Source organism: Perca fluviatilis, chromosome 8 (genome assembly GCF_010015445.1).
Source record: "Perca fluviatilis chromosome 8, GENO_Pfluv_1.0, whole genome shotgun sequence".
Classification (NCBI taxonomy): domain Eukaryota; kingdom Metazoa; phylum Chordata; class Actinopteri; order Perciformes; family Percidae; genus Perca; species Perca fluviatilis.
Window position 1 is genome coordinate 28,982,125 of NC_053119.1, and position 19,655 is coordinate 29,001,779.

Genomic DNA, 19,655 nt, shown 5'->3' on the forward strand with positions numbered 1-19,655 from the left:
TTTAAAGTTTACATGCTGTCTCAGCTAGCGGTTAGCCGAATTAGCTGTTAGCTAAACTAACGTTAGCTTCCCGGTGGAGGCTAACGGCAGACCGCTATAATCAGCTAGCGGTTAGCCAAATTAACCGTTAGCTGAACTAACGTTAGCTGGAGGCTAGCATGGGAACAGATTGGTTAGTGTCGTAAATCCTCGTACCACAGCGCATGCGTGAACATCTTGCGCATGCGCAGAACGGATTGTGCATGTGGAACGGATCGGGTACTGACAACCCCCTTGGGATGTATCAAAGAATTTCAAATATAGAAATTCTTTGATACATCCCAAGGGGGGAAAAAGCCGTCAGTCCAACCCCCTTTGGGCTATGCGGAAGTGGCTCCTAATACAGTTCTCTTAATACATCCAAAGCCAGTCTACGTAGACCGGCTTTGGATGTATTAAGAGAAAGCGTTACACTTCATAAGGTATGGTATTTATAACACAAGGCATATGGGCTTGGTCCAGATAGCCTTGCCTTTCGGTCCGGATGCGGACCTTGGTTGGGACTTTGAGAAGCCCTGCTGTATGTCATAGTTATGGTGCGTTCTTTTTGTCTTGTAATCGCGACTAGTAGCTCGAGCGTGACGCCGCATACGTGTCGAAAAACGAATAACCGCGGGTTGTTGCATTCTTTTTGTCACAATACTACGAGTCGGAGAAAAGATGGATTTTTGTAACATTTTTAGTAACATTTAGGATTCTATTCACCCAGTTATTGACATATTACACACATATATTTCACAGTTTGATACATGAAAATTACGTTTTGATTAACGTTAACGTTAGGCTACTGCTCTGCTTTCTGCTCAAGACTCGGCGACCGAGCGTCTCTAGCCAATTTCAGCTGCACAAGCTACAAAATAACTAATTAGGCGGTATTTAACTCCTAATAAGACTGTAGCGACATGCCTATAGGTAGCAGTATACAGCGCTATGTGTACAACTTCTTCATTTGGTTACAACAAAGACAAAAGTGCTTAAAATTGTAGATAACCACAATGTTTACTACGTGTGATGCATGACGTAGCCATCTTTGAAAGTGAGCTCGGGGTCCTCTGATTTCAGACGACTTGACGAGTCGTAAATACGACCTCGGGGGCGTTCTTTTTGCAACTTCCGGGTCGTAACTCCGGAAAACAACTCGTAAAACGACTTCGGTGGACAAAAAGAACGCACCATTATATATGTCACAGAAGTAGGCACTTGACTACTCCCAAATATTGTAAGTGTGGGTTTTGGGATTGACCCAAGGTTTCTGTGACTGTGTTTGGAAAATACGGTTTAAATTTCTTTTAACAAGTGCAAACCATTATCAGTTGGACAGTTGGCCGAGTGACACATCTATGCAATTGGTGTATATGGAACATAACGTGAATCTTAAATTTGACTAAAAGTCAAAGTTTTTTAAAGTTCATTTTCAATATACATTCAACTTTTGGAGTTGTATTAGCAATGCAACCGATTTAATCATCAGCTGTAGCTACTGTTATTGACAGTGCTTGTTGATCATTTTCTATTGCAAAACATAATATTGACAATTGTCTAAAATCTATATAATCTAGTGGAAAAAAACCTACGGCTGCCAATTTCTCTCTCTTTTTTAAATGATAAGTAACATCAAAATTACAGCTTTGAAACTGACAGATCTTACAGGCATTCTCTACTAAGTCACCATATTTGTATTAAGCTTCATTAAAGGACTACAACAGCATTTTAGTGTTGCACTTGTTGGGGGACAAAACAAAAGATTGAAGCAGCAGAGGCTCCTATAATGTAACTTGATAAAATCTTTTCATTAGACTCTCCCTGACTGGTAAACACCTACTTTATTTGAACTCCGCAGCTCCAGCTTGTAATGTTGGATTTTTGTTGTGGAAACCGCTGTTGCGAAATACCTCGGGAAGGAACTTGTTTTGGTGGAACGTGTACATTCAAAAGTTGTTTTAGGTGTTTTTGCGAGAGAAAACTCAGTCCTCATAAATCGACTGGATTGTGCTATTCTTTTAAACTTACACAAAGAAAGCAGACGGTAGCGGACATCCGGCCGAAAAGTGACATCTGGCGCGATTTCCGGCGACAACGGAGCTGACCAATACTGACTAACTGACTATTAATGGGATCCTATGATATTTCAGTGCTGTCCATCATGATTCTCACTGAATGAATGTCAAGTTTTTGCATATTTCTTTTATTTCAAACAGAATACAGGGCTCGAGAGTGCGACCAATTTGGTCGCAAATGCGACCAAAATTTGTAAGGGTGCGACTAAGATTTTTCCTAGGTCGCACCGGTGCACCTAACGTCCTCGCATCCGCTGCCTCTCCACTAACGAAGCAATGCTGTTTATATCGATATATGGTTTAATGTTGCGTTACATGACCCATTCCTTCTGGAAAGCCGTGCCTGTGTTTGGATTTGGATCTCTCCTCCGCGCAGCCCCGCCCCCATTCACTCACACACCGGCCGGCTCACCTGCAACATGGAGAGACAGCGCCGCTGGTCCAAACTCCCGACATTTGTCTACAGTTTTAATTGTTATTAACACAGCTGTATATTGTTAAGTATGAGAGGGAAACCTGTATTGGTACCAGTGTTTCCGCTGGTAACTCTGTTACTGTGGCCGCCACGGCGAAAAACACATTATTAAACTAACTTCAGTTCGTTGAGTAATAGCGTGACGGAGCATGCTGGATCATAGTTCATAAAAATGCAGCGCAGTGACGATACAGACATTTCATAGCCTACACAAGACTGGTGTAACGCCGCTAATGAGTCAGCCGTCACTCTCTGAGTAGCCTAGCATACGCTTCACTCCATCGCACTCCCTCGGTCTTTCGGTCGTTCTTTTTTTTTTTTTTAAGATTTCGGCCTTTATTTTGATAGGAAAGCTGAAGACATGAAAGGGGAAAGAGAGTGGGGGGATGACATGAACAGACATGAAAATCACTCACCTTTCGGCGAAATTCGCCGTTTTGAAACCAAAATAGGTGACCTACGTGAATCGTGTAGATTTGATGAGAACATGTTTAAGGGGGGAGAGGGGGGGTGTAAGTACTCGGGCCTGGTGCCGTATGACTATTTTAGAAAAATAAATAAATTAAAAAGTCCACATGGGATTTGTTTTAATGCGCTGGATTTAACCATACTGTCTATAGCTTTGACCAATCATCGAACTTCCACCAGCCTTCTGCAGCGCATGTTCAAGGAAGACGCCGGCAGCGGTAAGACAGGGCTTGCTAGTCATTAGATGCTAGTCACAAAGCTTCCGGTCCGGATACCTCTGTAATAATGAGTAACCGCTACCGGTAACGACCCATCCCCGTTAAGACTGCGACTGTTCCTTTACTGACCGACCGTGATACAAACAATACGTGTGTGCACGTTCATAGCGGATCATGATTTGTAAAATCTATCTGAAGCCCAAACTGCCTTGATAAAGCTGTCTGTTTGGAATCAGCATGGCAGGTATTTAAACATAAAGGCCTTGTCCCAGAGTTTAGACGTCTAGCTATATGAAAAGATAAACAATGCCACGTTTTTAATAATTGTAAATAAAGCAGCTAATATCAGCATGGGCAAAATCATGAATGTACTAATTTGCTTTTTTGATGATGACCTGGCCAAAGAAGTAAATTTTAGTTTTCACAATGATTCATTTTAGGATTATGATATTATTGCAATATGTAAATCCACATTGACTCTTTATTTAATATATGGTTGGAAAAAGTAAAAATGTATCCAAAACTTTTTAGTCTTTAAAAATTATGACTTTTATTATTGTGTAATGTCAGAAGGACTTTAACTGTTTTGCCAGTCAAATTAACTTTAATGAGTGCATATTGAAATATTACACTGTTGGTTGGCAAAAAATGCATCTCAAAATGCATCAGATTGATGCTTTAAAAAATTGAATATTTAAAATTTTCTTCCATGCCCCCCCCGGACCCCCCTAGAGGGGTAATATCCTTCTCACCTTTTTCACCCCTGACCCGTTTTCATGCCTGTCATATAGGAAAGGGCTGCAGGTCGGAGTCAAACCTCTATATTTACCAACTGAGCTATCCGGGCGTCCTCTCTCTCTTTTAATCAGTCTGTTATTGTTGTTGAAAGCTTATGAAGGAGCTTTCTCAGGCTATTTATTTTAGATAACTTTCATTTACATGTGTTGCAGCTGTATATTTTCAAACTGGTAAAGAAAACCCTGTCTTTGCATTTTATTTTAATCACAATCTGTTTTAATAAAAGAGCTTGTGAAAAGTGGTAAAAAAATACAGAGCTATATATCGTGTATCGGCATTCAGCGTTGCGGCGATGCGAGGAAAAATTTGGGTGCACCTAAATTTTGTGCTGGTGCACCTAAATAAAAAAAGTTAGGCGCACCAGTGCAACCAAGGCAAAAAGTTAGTGTGGAGCCCTGGAATATTTGATGCCTTCAGATTAAGTCCAAAAACAAACCAGATATAGAATTAGCCATATTGTCACAATCTGAATGTGATGCTATGATAAAGTAAAGCAGGGCCTAGAGCAGCACGGCAACAAATAAGTGTCATGGTGCATCATGCCAACTGCTATAATTATTTTGAATCATATTTCTGTATACCTGTATCAGTGTCTCTGTGTCCCAACCGGCAGCAGCAGATGACCACCCACCAAGAGCCAGGGTCTGTCCGAGGTTTCTGCCTAAAAGGAAGTTTTTCCTCGCCATTGTCGCACCAAATGCTTACTCGTGGGAAATTGTTGGGTCTTTGTAAATTATAGTGTGGTCTAGACCTACTCTATCTCTAAAGTGTCCTGAGATAACTCCTGTTGTGATTCAACACTATAAATACAATTTAATTGAAATTGAATTTAACATGTGAACAGCAGAGGGATCACTTTGGTGATAAACACCTTAAATATTTGACTCGGTCTTCTAGCATACAGCATTAGGCAATGTTGCCAGGATATTTACAGCGTGTGAGCATGTCTGTGTGTTTGATGAAGGCGGTTCCCATGCCAAGGTGTATCCCCAGAAGTAAAACGCCATCTTGGTGGTGTGTGGTGACTGAAGGGACCAATTCATTCAGCTGCTGTAAAGCTACTGTTCCCTTTCCTCAGCATTCAGACACCTCCCACATATAAACACACTCAGGCATGCTGGCAACATGTTTTTAAAGTCATACTAAGAACCATGTTGTTAAAGCCACAGTGACTAACATTACTCACATAACTTCATCAGTGACACAGCTCTTTATCTGTACTCACTCTCCATTAGAGCTGCAAAGATTAATCGATTAGTTGTCAACTATAAATTATTCGCCAACAATTTTGATAATCGATAAATCGTTTCTTTTTTTTTTTTTTTAGAAGGAAAAGTTAAAATTCTCTGATTCCAGCTTCTATATGATCTAGGTTATTCACTCCTCTGTGATGTTACAGTTAATTGTTCAGTTGGAGATCTTGTGATTCAACAAGCACAAGAGGAAAAGGATATAGGTACAGTGGTGGATGGTTCACTTAAATGCCACTCTAAAAAAGTTAACCCTCATGTTGTCCTCATGTCAAATTTGAAGTTGAAGGTTTTTTTTGTAGCAAAAATATGGGAGGTCGAAATAAGCGCTGAAAAATGTCAGTACTCACCAGGAATGAGTACCAGCACTTCTGATTTTTGTCCACATGAGTACCCTTCTAATTGTTATTAACAGTATCATATACGTTGATATTTATACCAAATTAGCCTGCATCATAATCATAATTTCTTCTGAAAATCAGACATTCAGCACCCCCATATAGCCTAAATGGAATGATTTTTTTATAACCACATTTTCGCTTTTGAATTAGACTCTTTATATTGTATCATCGAACAATCAAATATTCGGGGATACCCCTACAAGATATATGTATGAATATAAATATATCCAAGACACATGCAATGATCATGCCAGCAACGCGAATTAGGTACTGACACCTTGTTTTGTCCAATTAGAACTGTATATAAAATATATATATATATATATATATATATATATATATATATATATATACATATATATATATATATATATATATATACACATATATATATATATATGTATATATATATATATATGTGTATATATATATGTATATATATATATATACTTATATATGTATATATATATATATATATATGTATATATATATATATGTATATATATATATGTATATATGTATATATATATATATATTATATATGTATATATATATATATGTATATATGTATATATATATATATATGTATATATGTATATATAAAGTTTGTTTTTTTTTTGTTTCTATTTGTGTTTTGTTGTTTTTTTGGTTTATTTTTTTATATATATATATATATATTATATTATTGTTATGTATTTTATTATATATGTTATATATTATGTATATATATTTTTTTATTTATATGTATTATATTATATATATATGTTTTTTTTTTTGTTATATATATATATGTGTATATATATATATGTTATATATGTATGTATGTATATGTATATGTGTGTGTATATGTATATGTGTGTGTATATATGTATATATATATGTGTGTATATATGTGTGTGTTTATATCATACAATAGGTATGCCATTTAACTGTAGGTTTTAAGTACATTTTAAGGTCTGGTAAAATAACACCCCCAGAGTAAAGTTTTGCTTACAGTAGAACAAACACAAGCAGGCATCACGGTATATTTGAAAAATAAGTTACTGTGGTCCTTTATTGCATTTTCTCTATTTTTTAACACCAACATTTCAATCGCAGCCAGGCGTAAAAATACATTTGCGATGTATATTCCATTTCTGGTGTCTCCGCTTTTTTTTTTTTTTTTATGCACAAACTGAATGCACATACAAACAGGTGAATGAAAATGTACATTTTGTCCTGAGGATGGCACTAAAAGGCCCAAAAATAAATGGGAAACATCCTCAGGGGAACATAAATATTAACCAATATCTACAGTAGGTTTCATTAAAATCCAGCCATTAGTTTTCAATATACAGTACCTTGTGATAGACCAAACTATGGATCAAGTAAAAACTTGGACCGGATGGTGGTGCTCAAGGAACATACGGCAGGCCAGCATGTAAAGGACTATTATACCCACAGCAAACTTCATAAAATTAAAAAAAAAAAAAAACACAGTTGCAGAGATAGCTTGTTCTGGATCAAAATGTAGGACAGACTTACACTGAGGCTAGCAGGGTGAACGGTTGGGTTAACTGGTGTGTCTGTTGGCTAAGACGAGTATGATATAATTGCAATGACTTGATTCCAGCCGGGGACCTTTGTTGCATGTCATTCCCCCTCTTTCTCTCTGCATTTCCTGTCTGTGTCTTTACAGTAACTGAATGAAGGCAAAAATGTGACGAAACAAAAGAATTTTCATCCTCTGCCTTTATAAGAACAGAAGGATCATTTTCACGTGGTTGTGAAAGTATTATTTTGCTCTTGAAAGCCTTGTTCTCCTGGGGCCTCATTTATCAACAGTGCGTAGAAAATGTTCTAAATTCTGTCTTACGAATGAAATTTTGTATGTGCTTAAGTACAAAAAAATCTGCATTTATCAAATGTGCGCAAGCCAATCGTACACACATCAGTACGTTGTCAATCTTGATGAATCCCACCTGTTCTTGACGACCATGCTCGTTCACGATTAGGCCATTTGCATTCAGAAACGCCTCCAACTAACCATATATGGTAGTAACACATCCCTTTATCAACCATGTGAATGTGTTTTTTACCTCACCGCAATAATGGCAAAGAGAGCAAAGAAGAGGAACCTCTCAAACACAGAAATGGAGGTACTGACCGATGAGGTTGATTCCAACCAACAAATATTGTTTGGTTCACTCAGTGCTGGAGGTATTACAAACAAAAGAAAAATGCTGTATGGGAGAAGGTCATGAATCTAGCAGTACATTTTTGAAGCCACTCTGTGTCCTCTCTATGCCCTCGCCAAGCAGATCAGCGCAATCTTTGAGCGCATCGTTTGCCAAGTTTTCCCATAACGCAAGATAAGCCATTGCACTATATTTATGTATATTAACATTTGTCACAGCTGTCGTTTATAGGGTTTGACACCAATTAGGCAACTTGTCTGTTTAAAACAAATGACTAATTGAGTGTTTTCTAATAAAAGGAAACACAGGACATATGTGGATGTTAATTGCGTTATGCATACTGTGACACTCTTAAATGCTTTTTATTTGCAGTATTGCTATTCTACCACTACATTCTGTTCGTAAGCATGTATTTTGCTTGTATTTACACACATTCCTAAGTGTAAGTACAAGTTGGTAAATTCCACACTTTGCGTTCTTACGCATTACATACGCACACATCTGTGCGTACGCACGGTTGATAAATGAGAACCCTGTTCTTTACTTAGACTTATACATACATATACATATTTACTTCCAAATAATATATATCAAACAACAATTTGGGCACATATTTACTTCCAAATAATATATATCAAACAACAATTTGGGCAGACCCCCTGCAGTAACTCTGAGGACCCCCCCCAGTTGAAGGGACTATCTCCCTCTGGACTAGAGCATCAATGTTTTAACATTAAAGGCCTAAAATACTAAGACATGATACTCTACGCAAGAACATGTAGTAGTGATCAACCTTATTTTGTTATAATCTCCCTCTTGTCAGCTGCTGCTTAAATTTGATCAGTTAATAGAATCCGCCTCTGTGGCAGAGAAGTTCGAGAGTGCAGCCTCAGCTTTAAACGAGAGGCATGAATTCCTTAGTCATGCGTTTTATTTAATACTATACAGTGAACAAAATAGCACGGGGAAAATGTCAATGCAGTCATTTAAATCACGGGGACATTCTGTATTTGGTATAAATGGGAGGATTGTGTCTAAAACAGGAAGCATTTTAATGACTTAGGAAAATTCCAGTATCTTGTGAAGCCCAGAGATGGAAGCAGCAGAGGTCAAGAAACAAGACTTTTTGCATCACTGGTTGACCGTCAGAAAGGCATAGGGACATTATAAACCCAATTTCCTTTTAATCTGAGTCCTTTTTGGAACTTTCAAGTTAAAACGTATACAGCCAGCCAAAGAAAACAATACGGGCATAACTTAAATGGCACAAAGATGAAATGTCCACTGCCCAAAAGCAAAAAGGCATCTGTCAGTGTAGGTTCAGATATGCTGATGGTGATCTGAAATCATGGAAAATTTAAAAATGAGAAGAAAAAATACAGTGAAAGCAAAGCTCTCAAGTCTCTCACTTCAGAAGAAATCTCTTTGGTCTTCAGTCTTTACATTGCTGATGGAATGAATAAACCAAGGCTACATCTAGTGTAAAAGGAAACAAATGTCCAAAGTTAAGAGAATAGTGTCCCGTAGTAAAACTTTACTGTTACATCATTTGGCACCTTTACAACATATAAAAGTGACGGTACAAAAAAAATCTCTGAATCACTGAATGAAACTACAACCCACTGGTGACTGTATACTGAGAATTGGACCACAATGTACAACAATACGTTACTCATTTTGACACTGCACCAAAACAGCAAAAGAACTGGGTGTCACCTGTTCAGAAACATTAGATTGTCTGTTCTGGTAAATCATAGCCGCTCCACAAAATACAGCTAGAGCAAATGATGTGCTGTTCTTGGCTGATGTGATGAGAGTAAATGAGGGCTGGTCTCAGAGCACCATTACATCCAGTTGCAAGTATCGCCCATATGCAGGATAAAAGAGTTTTAGATCATTGTAATCATTCCTCCTGTCCACACTGGCTGTGTAGCAGTACCTTCCAAACGTGACTACACCGAAGTGGGGTTGTATGAGGTACTTATCAATAGTCAGTGTATACCTACATGAGCTAACTGTGCTTACACTGTATTAAACTGAGAGAGGGGGGGAACTTCTGTGGAAATTTGAGAAAAGGGCTGTCTGACAGAAGGTAAAGCTGTTCTTTTTTCTATTTTTGTGAGTCGGGACATTTATGGGTGTCAGGGTGTGCGTCACGTTCTCATTCCTGACCGCCGCTTTGCCCCTCAAAGATTGAAGTGTGATGCCTCACTCAAGCTAAAAAAAATATGGTGTTTTTTGAAAATTAAACCATGTAAACCTATTCTGGTAACATACTGTAGGTAAGCCTACATTTAGGAAGTACTCATAACGTTGGATTTTGTGAAAACCGCACAGCTGAGGTTGGGAAGCTGCGAACAGCTTAACCTAGGTTAAGCTAGCTGCCGAATGGGAAATCCCTCCAAATTGTAGGGCTGCTTGTCAAACCGCAATTCCTCAGTTTCTTTTAAATACATAAAATGCAAAGTAAGGGTGTAGAGGCATGGCAATGGCATTCACGGAGCTGGGAAAAGTGATGTAACAAGTAATGTAATGCATTACTTTTGCTGCTGAGTATAGGGTTTAAAAAGATACATCTTTAAAAAGATACCACTTCACAGCTAGTATGGAGTGGAATGATTACAGTACAATAACTCTTTGAAAGTATATATTGCATGTGGGTATTGTACAAACGTACTAAGACTTAGTATCCTAACCTATGCTTCATGGTGTGTTGAGACACAACACAAACCAAATTTTCACATGAATTTTGCTGCTTAAACTGCAAAAACAGTCCATGTTTATTAGTCACACAGTTGTACCATCTGTACGGACGTTAGCTGTAACTGGCTAGGAACTCATGCACAAACAGTGTGTGTGTGGAATGGCTGTATGTGTTTTCGTGTCACCTGTGACTAATCTCACTTAACTCACCAAGTTCTTTCAGTTTTTTTTACCTTCAGTCTCTCTCCCTTTTTCTCCCATGTCGGTATTTTATAAAGTTGATTCATAAAACATTGAGATCAAGGCACATTTTAATGCTCAAGTCGACACATTTTCAAGCCTAGATCAAATTTGCATCTATTCGTGCCTGGTCAGTTCTTTCAGTTGACTCTGTAGGCGATTGTACCACTTATAAAATGTGCTTTGAACACCTTACAGATACACTCCAATCTCTGAATCCATCCGAGGTTCCCTCTACTTATCTAAAATAGAGATGCTTAGACTAGAGAGAGTTGCCTTACTATTTTATCTATTGTTGTTCATTATAAAAGCTCAGTTCCATCACATTTTATCCCATCTCATCTTTTTCAAAATGAAGGACATGAAAACTGACCAACCATTTAGTAAGACCTTTATGTCTTTTAGTCTCATTTTGTCCCTCTTTGTGCTTTAAATTGATTTAAAGCACCGTGCCGCACCCTTTTGTCACAGTTCACAGCTAACCTGTGCCCATAAACTACCTAATGTTCTTCTGAGCATGCCACTATTACAAGAGTATGAACACTTTATAAACTGGATCGGTTCCATTTGGTTTGGTTTTTCAATATGAAGCACCATTAAGCATGATATAATTGGGAAAGCTCTGAGAATCCAGTCATCTCTGAGTCTCCCCCAACTGGATTAGATTCCTGCTGCTCAGATTTCAGATTCACACCTTCTTAGCACCAATGATGAAGATGTGAGTGTGTTTGTGGATCACAGCTCATCACTTGAGCAGTTCACAGGGTCAGAGACATTGCTAGAGTCATACTGCAGTGAAAGTCGGTGTGAATGTCCTACCAGTCTCTGGTAGCAGGTTTATGCCTCCGCATATGGCAGGTGATACTGCTCTTCCCTCTTGTTACACCGTTTGGCTACAATTGCCAGGTAGAGCACCAGCAGAATGAGCCAGTAGCAGGCGTAGAGTATCATCCCTGCTATCAACAATGCTTTCTCTGTCTCACTAAATGGCTCCTGTGTTTCACAGTAGATTGTATACGCCACACCTCCAAGCAGCACCATAGCCCACACTGTGACAGGCACAGCGCCAATTAAGTTGACCACGATTTTTCTGCGGCCTGAGGTGCCCCATCCAGCCTTGTTGATGGTAAGTAGGGCAAATATTTTGGCAGGGAGCAAGCTGGACATATAGAGCAGAGAGTAGAGTGACATGAAGATCATGACCAGGCTGCCACGCAGAAAACAGGCGTAGGTGGCCTTCACCATCCCAACCAGTTGGACAGTCAATAAGAAGAGCAGGATGTTCCACAGCCTTCCACGGTAGAAGAGATGTATGACTGTGGCAACCAAGAAGAACGGGAAGAAGCCAGTGACCACGGACTCATAGGTCATCCAAAGGCTGTGCTTGTGGAACCACAGTGCATTGTAGAGCCACTCACGGAAATAAGACTTGCTCCATCGAGTCTGCTGGTTGAGCCAACGCAAATACTCGGTTGGTGTCTCAGTCTGGCACTGTGATCGCGCCGTGAATTTTGTCTTGTAGCCATAGCTGAGCACCCGATTGGTGAGGTGGCGGTCATCACCGAAGCTGCACTTGGAGCCTAGGAAGGTCTGGTGGTACCAGGGCTCCAAGAAGCACTGGAGCAAAGAGTTCTTGTACATCCCCAGAGGGCCGCTGATACACTGGACACATCCAAAGTAGGACTGACAGGCCCGCTCAATGTTGAAGGCCATCCAGTAGCGCACACTACTGAGGAAGGAGATCCATGAGTCGTACTTGTTAAGGATCTGGAGGACAGGAAAATGTAAAGAGATTAGTCAGAAGAAGTCAACAGAGGAGATCTTAAAGTGATGGTTCGGAGTAATTCACCCTAGGGTCCTTTGCACCATGACCTCGAGCCAAACATCCCCCCAGAAGCTTTTTTCACCTGGGTCGAACATTGGGAGAGTTAGGTAGAGTAGCGTTATCAGCTGAATAGCTTAGCGCAGGGGCTAATGGACCCACGTTTGTATCTCGTAAGTTACTCCACTAATAATGCCCGAAATGATACCAAACGTCTACAAGTAGTACAAATAGGTTATGCTCTCATAAAACGATGGATTGGAAAGTTTGTAAGTACACCAGAAGTTTATGTAAATAACACTTGCCTGCTTGCTTCTGCTCTCTGCTGTTGTTGTTGCTGCTGTAAGACGAGTGCTTAGGGCCGTCTACAAATTACAACACCGAAAAGAGATGCAACAAATATATTTTTTAATTTAACTTTTTTTTTTAAGTAAGTGCTGTAGTATAACTAGCAGGAGACAAGTAATAATTGAGGTAAGTTTGGAGACATTACCTTATTTAATCATAAAATATTTTTGTTGTATCTCTTTTCGGTGTAGTAATTTGTAGGCGGCCCTAAGCACTCGTCTAACTGCAGGTAGCAGCAGCAGTAGCAGCAGCAGCAACAGAGAGCTGAAGAGAGCAGGCAAGTGTTCATAAACTTCTGGTGTACTTACAAACTTTCCAATCCATTGTTTTATGAGTGCATAACCTATTTGTACTACTTGTAGACACAAGACAGACTTGTATCATTTCGGGCATTATTAGTGGGGTAACTTACAAGATACAAACGTGGGTCCATTAGCCCCTGCGCTAAGCTATTCAGCTGATAACGCTACTCTAGCTAACTCTCCCAATGTTAGACCATAGACTGTTCTATGTGTTAGACCCAGGTGAAAAAAGCTTCTGGGGGGGTGTTTGGCTCGAGGTCATGGTGCAAAGGACCCTAGGGTGAATTACTCCGAACCATCACTTTAAGGATTAATTGTGCTTTCACAGCATGTTGTGGTGAGCTTTTAATCCCTTTCCTTGGTAACCCAAGAGTTTCTAAATTGACTTTTATTGACTAAACATTTTAGTCTTGGGTCTTCATTGTACTTTTCATGGTCTCACATTGCCAGACCTATCTCCATAGTGATGTGGAGTAAGGTCTGGCTACACCACACATACATTCTAGGATAGGAGAAATAAAAAAAACGCTCAGGTTTTTTTAAATTTCTTTAAACCAATCACAATCGTCTTGCCGACGCTAAGCTCTGGACGCGGCAATGGTGGCTCTGCAAAATGGTCATGGGAAGGAACTGGTGGAACGTTTGCATTAGGACTGGGACGATTCGTCGACATAGTCGACGTCATCGACTACGTAAATGCGTCGACACATCAATTCAATTTCAATTCAATTTTATTTATAGTATCAAATCATAACAAAAGTTATCTCGAGACACTTTACAGATAGAGTAGGTCTAGACCACACTCTATAATTTCCAAAACCCCAACAATTACAGTAATTCCATCAAGAGCAAGCATTAGCAGTGGCTGTCGCGACAGTGGCAAGGAAAAACTCCCTTTTAGGAAGAAACCTCGGCAGACCCAGACTCTTGGTAGGCGGTGTCTGACGGGCCGGTTGGGGTGTGATAAACAGTGCCAATAATGGTCACATTAAAGGTCACAGTGACTTCGAAGGTTATCGTGGAAGTTCATGTCATAGCAGGGCACATCGTGTCATACTGTCATACATCGATGCGTCACTAAATAAAATAAATAAATAAAACTCACGTGCAAATTAATTAATGTAATGCGGAACTACTGTTAGATACGCGGGTTCTGGGGCACCTAATCTGTACCTCCGCCTTAGCTCTGAAGCTAGCCGAGCTCCTCCGCCTACATCACGGTCCAGTGAGTGAGTCAGAGATAGCAGCACGAAAAGACGAGTATGGCGGGTGGTGGCCACCCACAAGAGTTCCCCACCAGCCTCTTTAAGATCACAAGTTTGGCAAAACTTCGAGACTGTATGGCTGTAGCCTGGAGCTTCCCGTGTCACGTCCTCTTGTCTAATGCCATCCCCGCCTCGAAAACGTCGGTCTTCGGGTCAGTTCCAGTAGTAGGCTACAGGCGAGAGAGTGGTGGATAAGACGAGGACTGTGTGTCGGCGTTGTTCAGCAGTTGTTGGGTATGTGAGTGGAAATACATCTAACATGCTAACGCATATCCGACGGCATCACCCAGATGTACCAATTACTGGAACGAGACAAAAAAAAAACTGTCCAACTTCTCCTCCCTACAGTGCTTGAATTAAAGGAAGAAGAGCTTGGATGTTAAACAAGAGCTTATTCATTATTTTACCTACTACTGTTAAAAAAAGCAAATACAGGCTACTCTTTTTGCACTTGCTCTGTTTACTTTAAGTTTTTATTTTTGTATTACTCCTGAAAGTGACTGTATTTTGTGGTTGGATTGATAGATACATCTGGCTTCAGCTTGCACTACAAATTCATTCTACTTGAACAGTGCAGTGTTAAACTATTTTAATAAATAGAGATTTGAACCTTATTGAAATTTGTTTTGTGTAAATTGTTAATAATTGAGCAATGGGTAAATAATCGCTAATTGAAAAATGTATCGTTAGATTAATCGAAAAATGTATCGTTAGATTAGTCGACTAATCGAACAAATAATCGCTAGATTAATCGTTTAAAAAATAATGGTTTGGGACAGTCCTAGTTTGCATCCCACAAAAAAAGCGGCACATAAAATTTTTAATTAACTGTTCACACAATACAGTAACGTGAGCTATTTAAATTAGCTGGATCCATGGTTAAGCGTAATTTGCTCTTACCAGTGTATCACAATGTGTACTTCATCCACAGCAATCGCTGCCCATCAGTCCCAAAACATCCCAGTTAGATGGTAAATGCCGTAAACATATTCTTTGTAAATCTTTACAGTCATTCCCCGAAAGAATCAAGCAGGCCTGCCTCATTTCATGTATTCATTGTATTTTACCTGCACGTCTCCACCGACCCCTCCCACCATCGGATCTTCCTCAAGGATCTTCAGCATTTCTATGGTACATGCTGGGTCTAGAACTGTATCTGAATCACACACCTGAAAAAGGACACAACAAACACAGAGGGTACAATAATGCTGAGAGTCACACACAGACTCAACAATAAACATCCCTAGGTCAAATTAAGGTAGCAGGTGTTGCAGAAAACTGAGTTGTATTTATGCTAAAATCCATAAGAGAAATGAGAGGCTGCTGACAGAGATCACACCTGGTTCATTTTAAACGCACAGGACTGGGTCAGCTTTGGACATGACCTTTGACCCACAGCAATGGCTGTGAAGAGTGTCTTGGTTGTTCAACACAGGTCCATCGGTTTGGATTGCAAATACAGTACAGGCCAAAAGTTTGGACACACAGTCTCATTCAATGCGTTTTCTTTATTTTCATGACTATTTACATTGTAGATTCTCACTGAAGGCATCAAAACTATGAATGAACACGTGGAATTATGTACTTAACAAAAAAGTGTGAAATAACTGAAAACATGTCTTATATTTTAGATTCCTCAAAGTAGCCACCCTTTGCTTTTTTGATAGCGCTGCAAACCCTTGGTGTTCTCTCAGTGAGCTTCATGAGGTAGTCACCTGAAATGGTTTTCACTTCACAGGTGTGCCTTGTCAGGGTTAATTAGTGGAATTGTTTCCCTTATTAATGGGGTTGGGACCATCAGTTGTGTTGTGCAGAAGTCAGGTTGATACACAGCCGACAGCCCTATTGGACAACTGTTAGAATTCATATTATAGCAAGAACCAATCGGCTAAGTAAAGAGAAACGAGTGGCCATCATTACTTAAACAAATGAAGGTCAGTCAGTCTGGAAAATTGCGAAAACTTTGAATGTGTCCTCAAGTGCAGTCGCAAAAACCATCAAGCGCTACAAAGAAACTGGCTCACATGAGGACCGCCCCAGGAAAGGAAGACCAAGAGTCACCTCTGCTGCTGAGGATGAGTTAATCCGAGTCACCAGCCTCAGAAATCGCAAGTTAACAGCAGCTCAGATTAGAGACCAGATGAATGCCACACAGAGTTCTAGAAGCAGACACATCTCTAGAACAATGCGAATCAGGCCTTCATGGTCAAGTAGCTGCTAGGAAACCACTGCTAAGGAGAGGCAACAAGCAGAAGAGATTTGTTTGGGCCAAGAAACACAAGGAATGGACATTAGACCAGTGGAAATCTGTGCTTTGGTCTGATGAGTCCAAATTTGAGATCTTTGGTTCCAACCGCCGTGTCTTTGTGCGACGCAGAAAAGATGAACGGCTGGATTCTACATGCCTGGTTCCCACCTTGAAGCATGGAGGAGGAGGTGTGACGTGGTGCTTTGCTGGTGACACTGTTGGGGATTTATTCAAAATTGAAGGCATACTGAACCAGCATGGCTACCACAGCATCCTGCAGCGACATGCCATCCCATCCGATTTGCGTTTAGTTGTACCATCATTTATTTTTCAACAGGACAATGACCCCAAACACACCTCCAGGCTGCGTAAGGGCTATTTGACCAAGAAGGAGAGTGATGGAGTGCTGCGCCAGATGACCTGGCCTCCACAGTCACCGGACCAGAACCCAATCGAGATGGTTTGGGGTGAGCTGGACCGTAGAGTGAAGGCAAAAGGGCCAACAAGTGCTAAGCATCTCTGGGAACTCCTTCAAGACTGTTGGAAAACCATTTCAGGTGACTACCTCTTGAAGCTCATCAAGAGAATGCCAAGAGTGTGCAAAGCAGTAATCAGAGCAAAGGGTGGCTACTTTGAGGAATCTAAAATATAAGACATGTTTTCAGTTATTTCACACTTTTTTGTTAAGTACATAATTCCATATGTGTTCATTCATAGTTTTGATGCCTTCAGTGAGAATCTACAATGTAAATAGTCATGAAAATAAAGGAAACGCATTGAATGAGAAGGTGTGTCCAAACTTTTGGCCTGTACTGTAAGTAAATAAGTTCCCATGTGGATTTCCAGTTGACGTAATTGGCTGTTGTATGTTCAATGGGTTGACACAGAAGTTTAAAATGTAGTTTTAAGATTTCCATTGGCTGTATGGTTTACATTTAGAATTAGCCTTCAAATTTTGTTCAAGGTTATGATTGTCTGTGGAGACTTAACACAGGCAAGGAAAGGCATCCATAGATGCACCTTATGGTACCTTAAGCACTAGTCTAAAAAGTTCAATGATGCTGGTATTTCTACTACATTAAAAGTGTGACTTACAAATACACTATTAGCATTCACAGCATGCAAACAATGTTCAGTTTTAAAATCTGTTTCATTCAGGAGAAATTTGACATCAGTATGTGCCAGCACAGAAGCGGGCAGATATCCATAGCAGTAGCACCAGTAATACACCTGACTGAAATGATATCTGGTTGGAGTGTGCAGATGAATATAAATGGTCCTCCACTGATGGCTTTGTGTAATGTGATTATTTTTGGCTACTGCTACACACTCTCTCCCAATGTTCACAGTAGTATTGGTGTTCAATGGAAATGTTTTCATGTTGGGCCTGCTGCCAAAATCTGCTGTTAACTCAATATAAGAAAACTTTCTGGAAGATAACAATACTCTAAAGTCACTGCAGTAGCTAAGCTGAACAATGGAAAAGGATTGATTCTTTATTAGCAGCAGTTAAAAACTACACAGCAGACAAACAGTATATATACAGTACACCAAAATATTGTCAGAAGCGAGGTGTCAAACTCAAAAAGTACAAAGGGTGTGGTTTGCTGTACATATTTAAAAGCCCCCTGAGGCAAATTTGTGATATTAGCTTTTATTAGGTCAATACTACATAATGGGCAAATAAATTGACAAGATGGTCTAACTTAATCAAAACATGGGGCAGATATTTTTGTGTTGATTCTTTCTTTCGACACAGTTTACAGGTCTTAAATTTGAGAGTGGGTGTTCCTTAATTCTTTCAGTTTTTTTGATTATATCACCATGTTTCTAAGAATATTGTGAGTGTCTTGACCATGTTTGTATGTCGGTCCGTCCTCCATTTGGGTCCAGACTGAAATCTCAACAACTACAGGATGGATTCCCATGAACTTTGTACAGACATGCATGGTCCTCAGAGGATGTATCCCAATTACGTTGGTGACCCTCTTTTCATCTACTGCCACCAGCAGGTCAAAGTCTTTACTTACTGTGAAATATCTTAACATCTACTTGATGGATTGGCACAAAATTTGGTAGAGACATTCAAGGTTCCCAGATGTTGTTTCCTACTGACAATGAATGTATTCCCTGACTTTTCCTCTAGCACCACCATGAGGTTCACATTATGTATATTAAAATGAAATGTCTCAACAACTATTGGATAAATTGTCATGAAATTTGGTTCAGACATTCATGTTCACCTCAAGATGAATTGCAACAAATGTTTGTTAATGTTAGTGTAGCCACCTGCTCTGCTGCAACATATATCTTATATGTAAAAGTCTGAATTGACCTGACCTGCAACAGAGGAGGAAATGCTAGCTATGTGGGGAAAATCTGAAAAGATATTAGTATATATAGAATCAGCAACCATTTTGACTTCCTGGAACAGACATTTTAAACACTTGTGAACTCACAACATGCATAAAATAAGAGAATGGTCATTTTTGGAATACCGAGGCTCTGAACATGAACAACGTATTGAGATTTTGGAAAAACGTCTTATAGACATAACAACTTTGTTTGCATGTTATTGTCCATCGGGCACATCGTATCCCTCAGCCTAAGCTACTGTTTAGACTGATGACAGTCTGTGGTCTCCACTGCAGTTGTATAGTCTGATGGCAGTGGGCATAAAGGAGCATCTGAATCACTCAGTTTTTGACCTGGGTTTATGACTAAATACTTGCAAAACTAATGACATTCCCATCAGCCTCACCTGTACTTTGTGTTTAGTGCTAAATAGCAATTAAGTTGAGGGAATCACTTGAGCCAGATTAAATTGAAGCTGCAAAAGTCAAG

At 39.7% G+C, this 19,655-nt stretch overlaps 1 protein-coding gene across 1 annotated transcript in view; it reads right to left on the reverse strand.

Annotated features, from left to right (window-relative positions):
• Positions 1–6,830: 6,830 nt before the first annotated feature.
• Positions 6,831–19,655, reverse strand: part of has3 (hyaluronan synthase 3) — a 29,795-nt gene continuing 16,970 nt past the window's right edge. Inside the window, exons 4-5 of the mRNA XM_039808920.1 lie at positions 15,631–15,732; positions 6,831–12,593 (exon numbers count right to left, since the gene is read on the reverse strand). Coding sequence (XP_039664854.1) covers positions 11,664–12,593; positions 15,631–15,732 — 1,032 coding nt within the window. The 3' untranslated portion in view covers positions 6,831–11,663. The remainder of the gene's footprint in view (positions 12,594–15,630; positions 15,733–19,655) is intronic.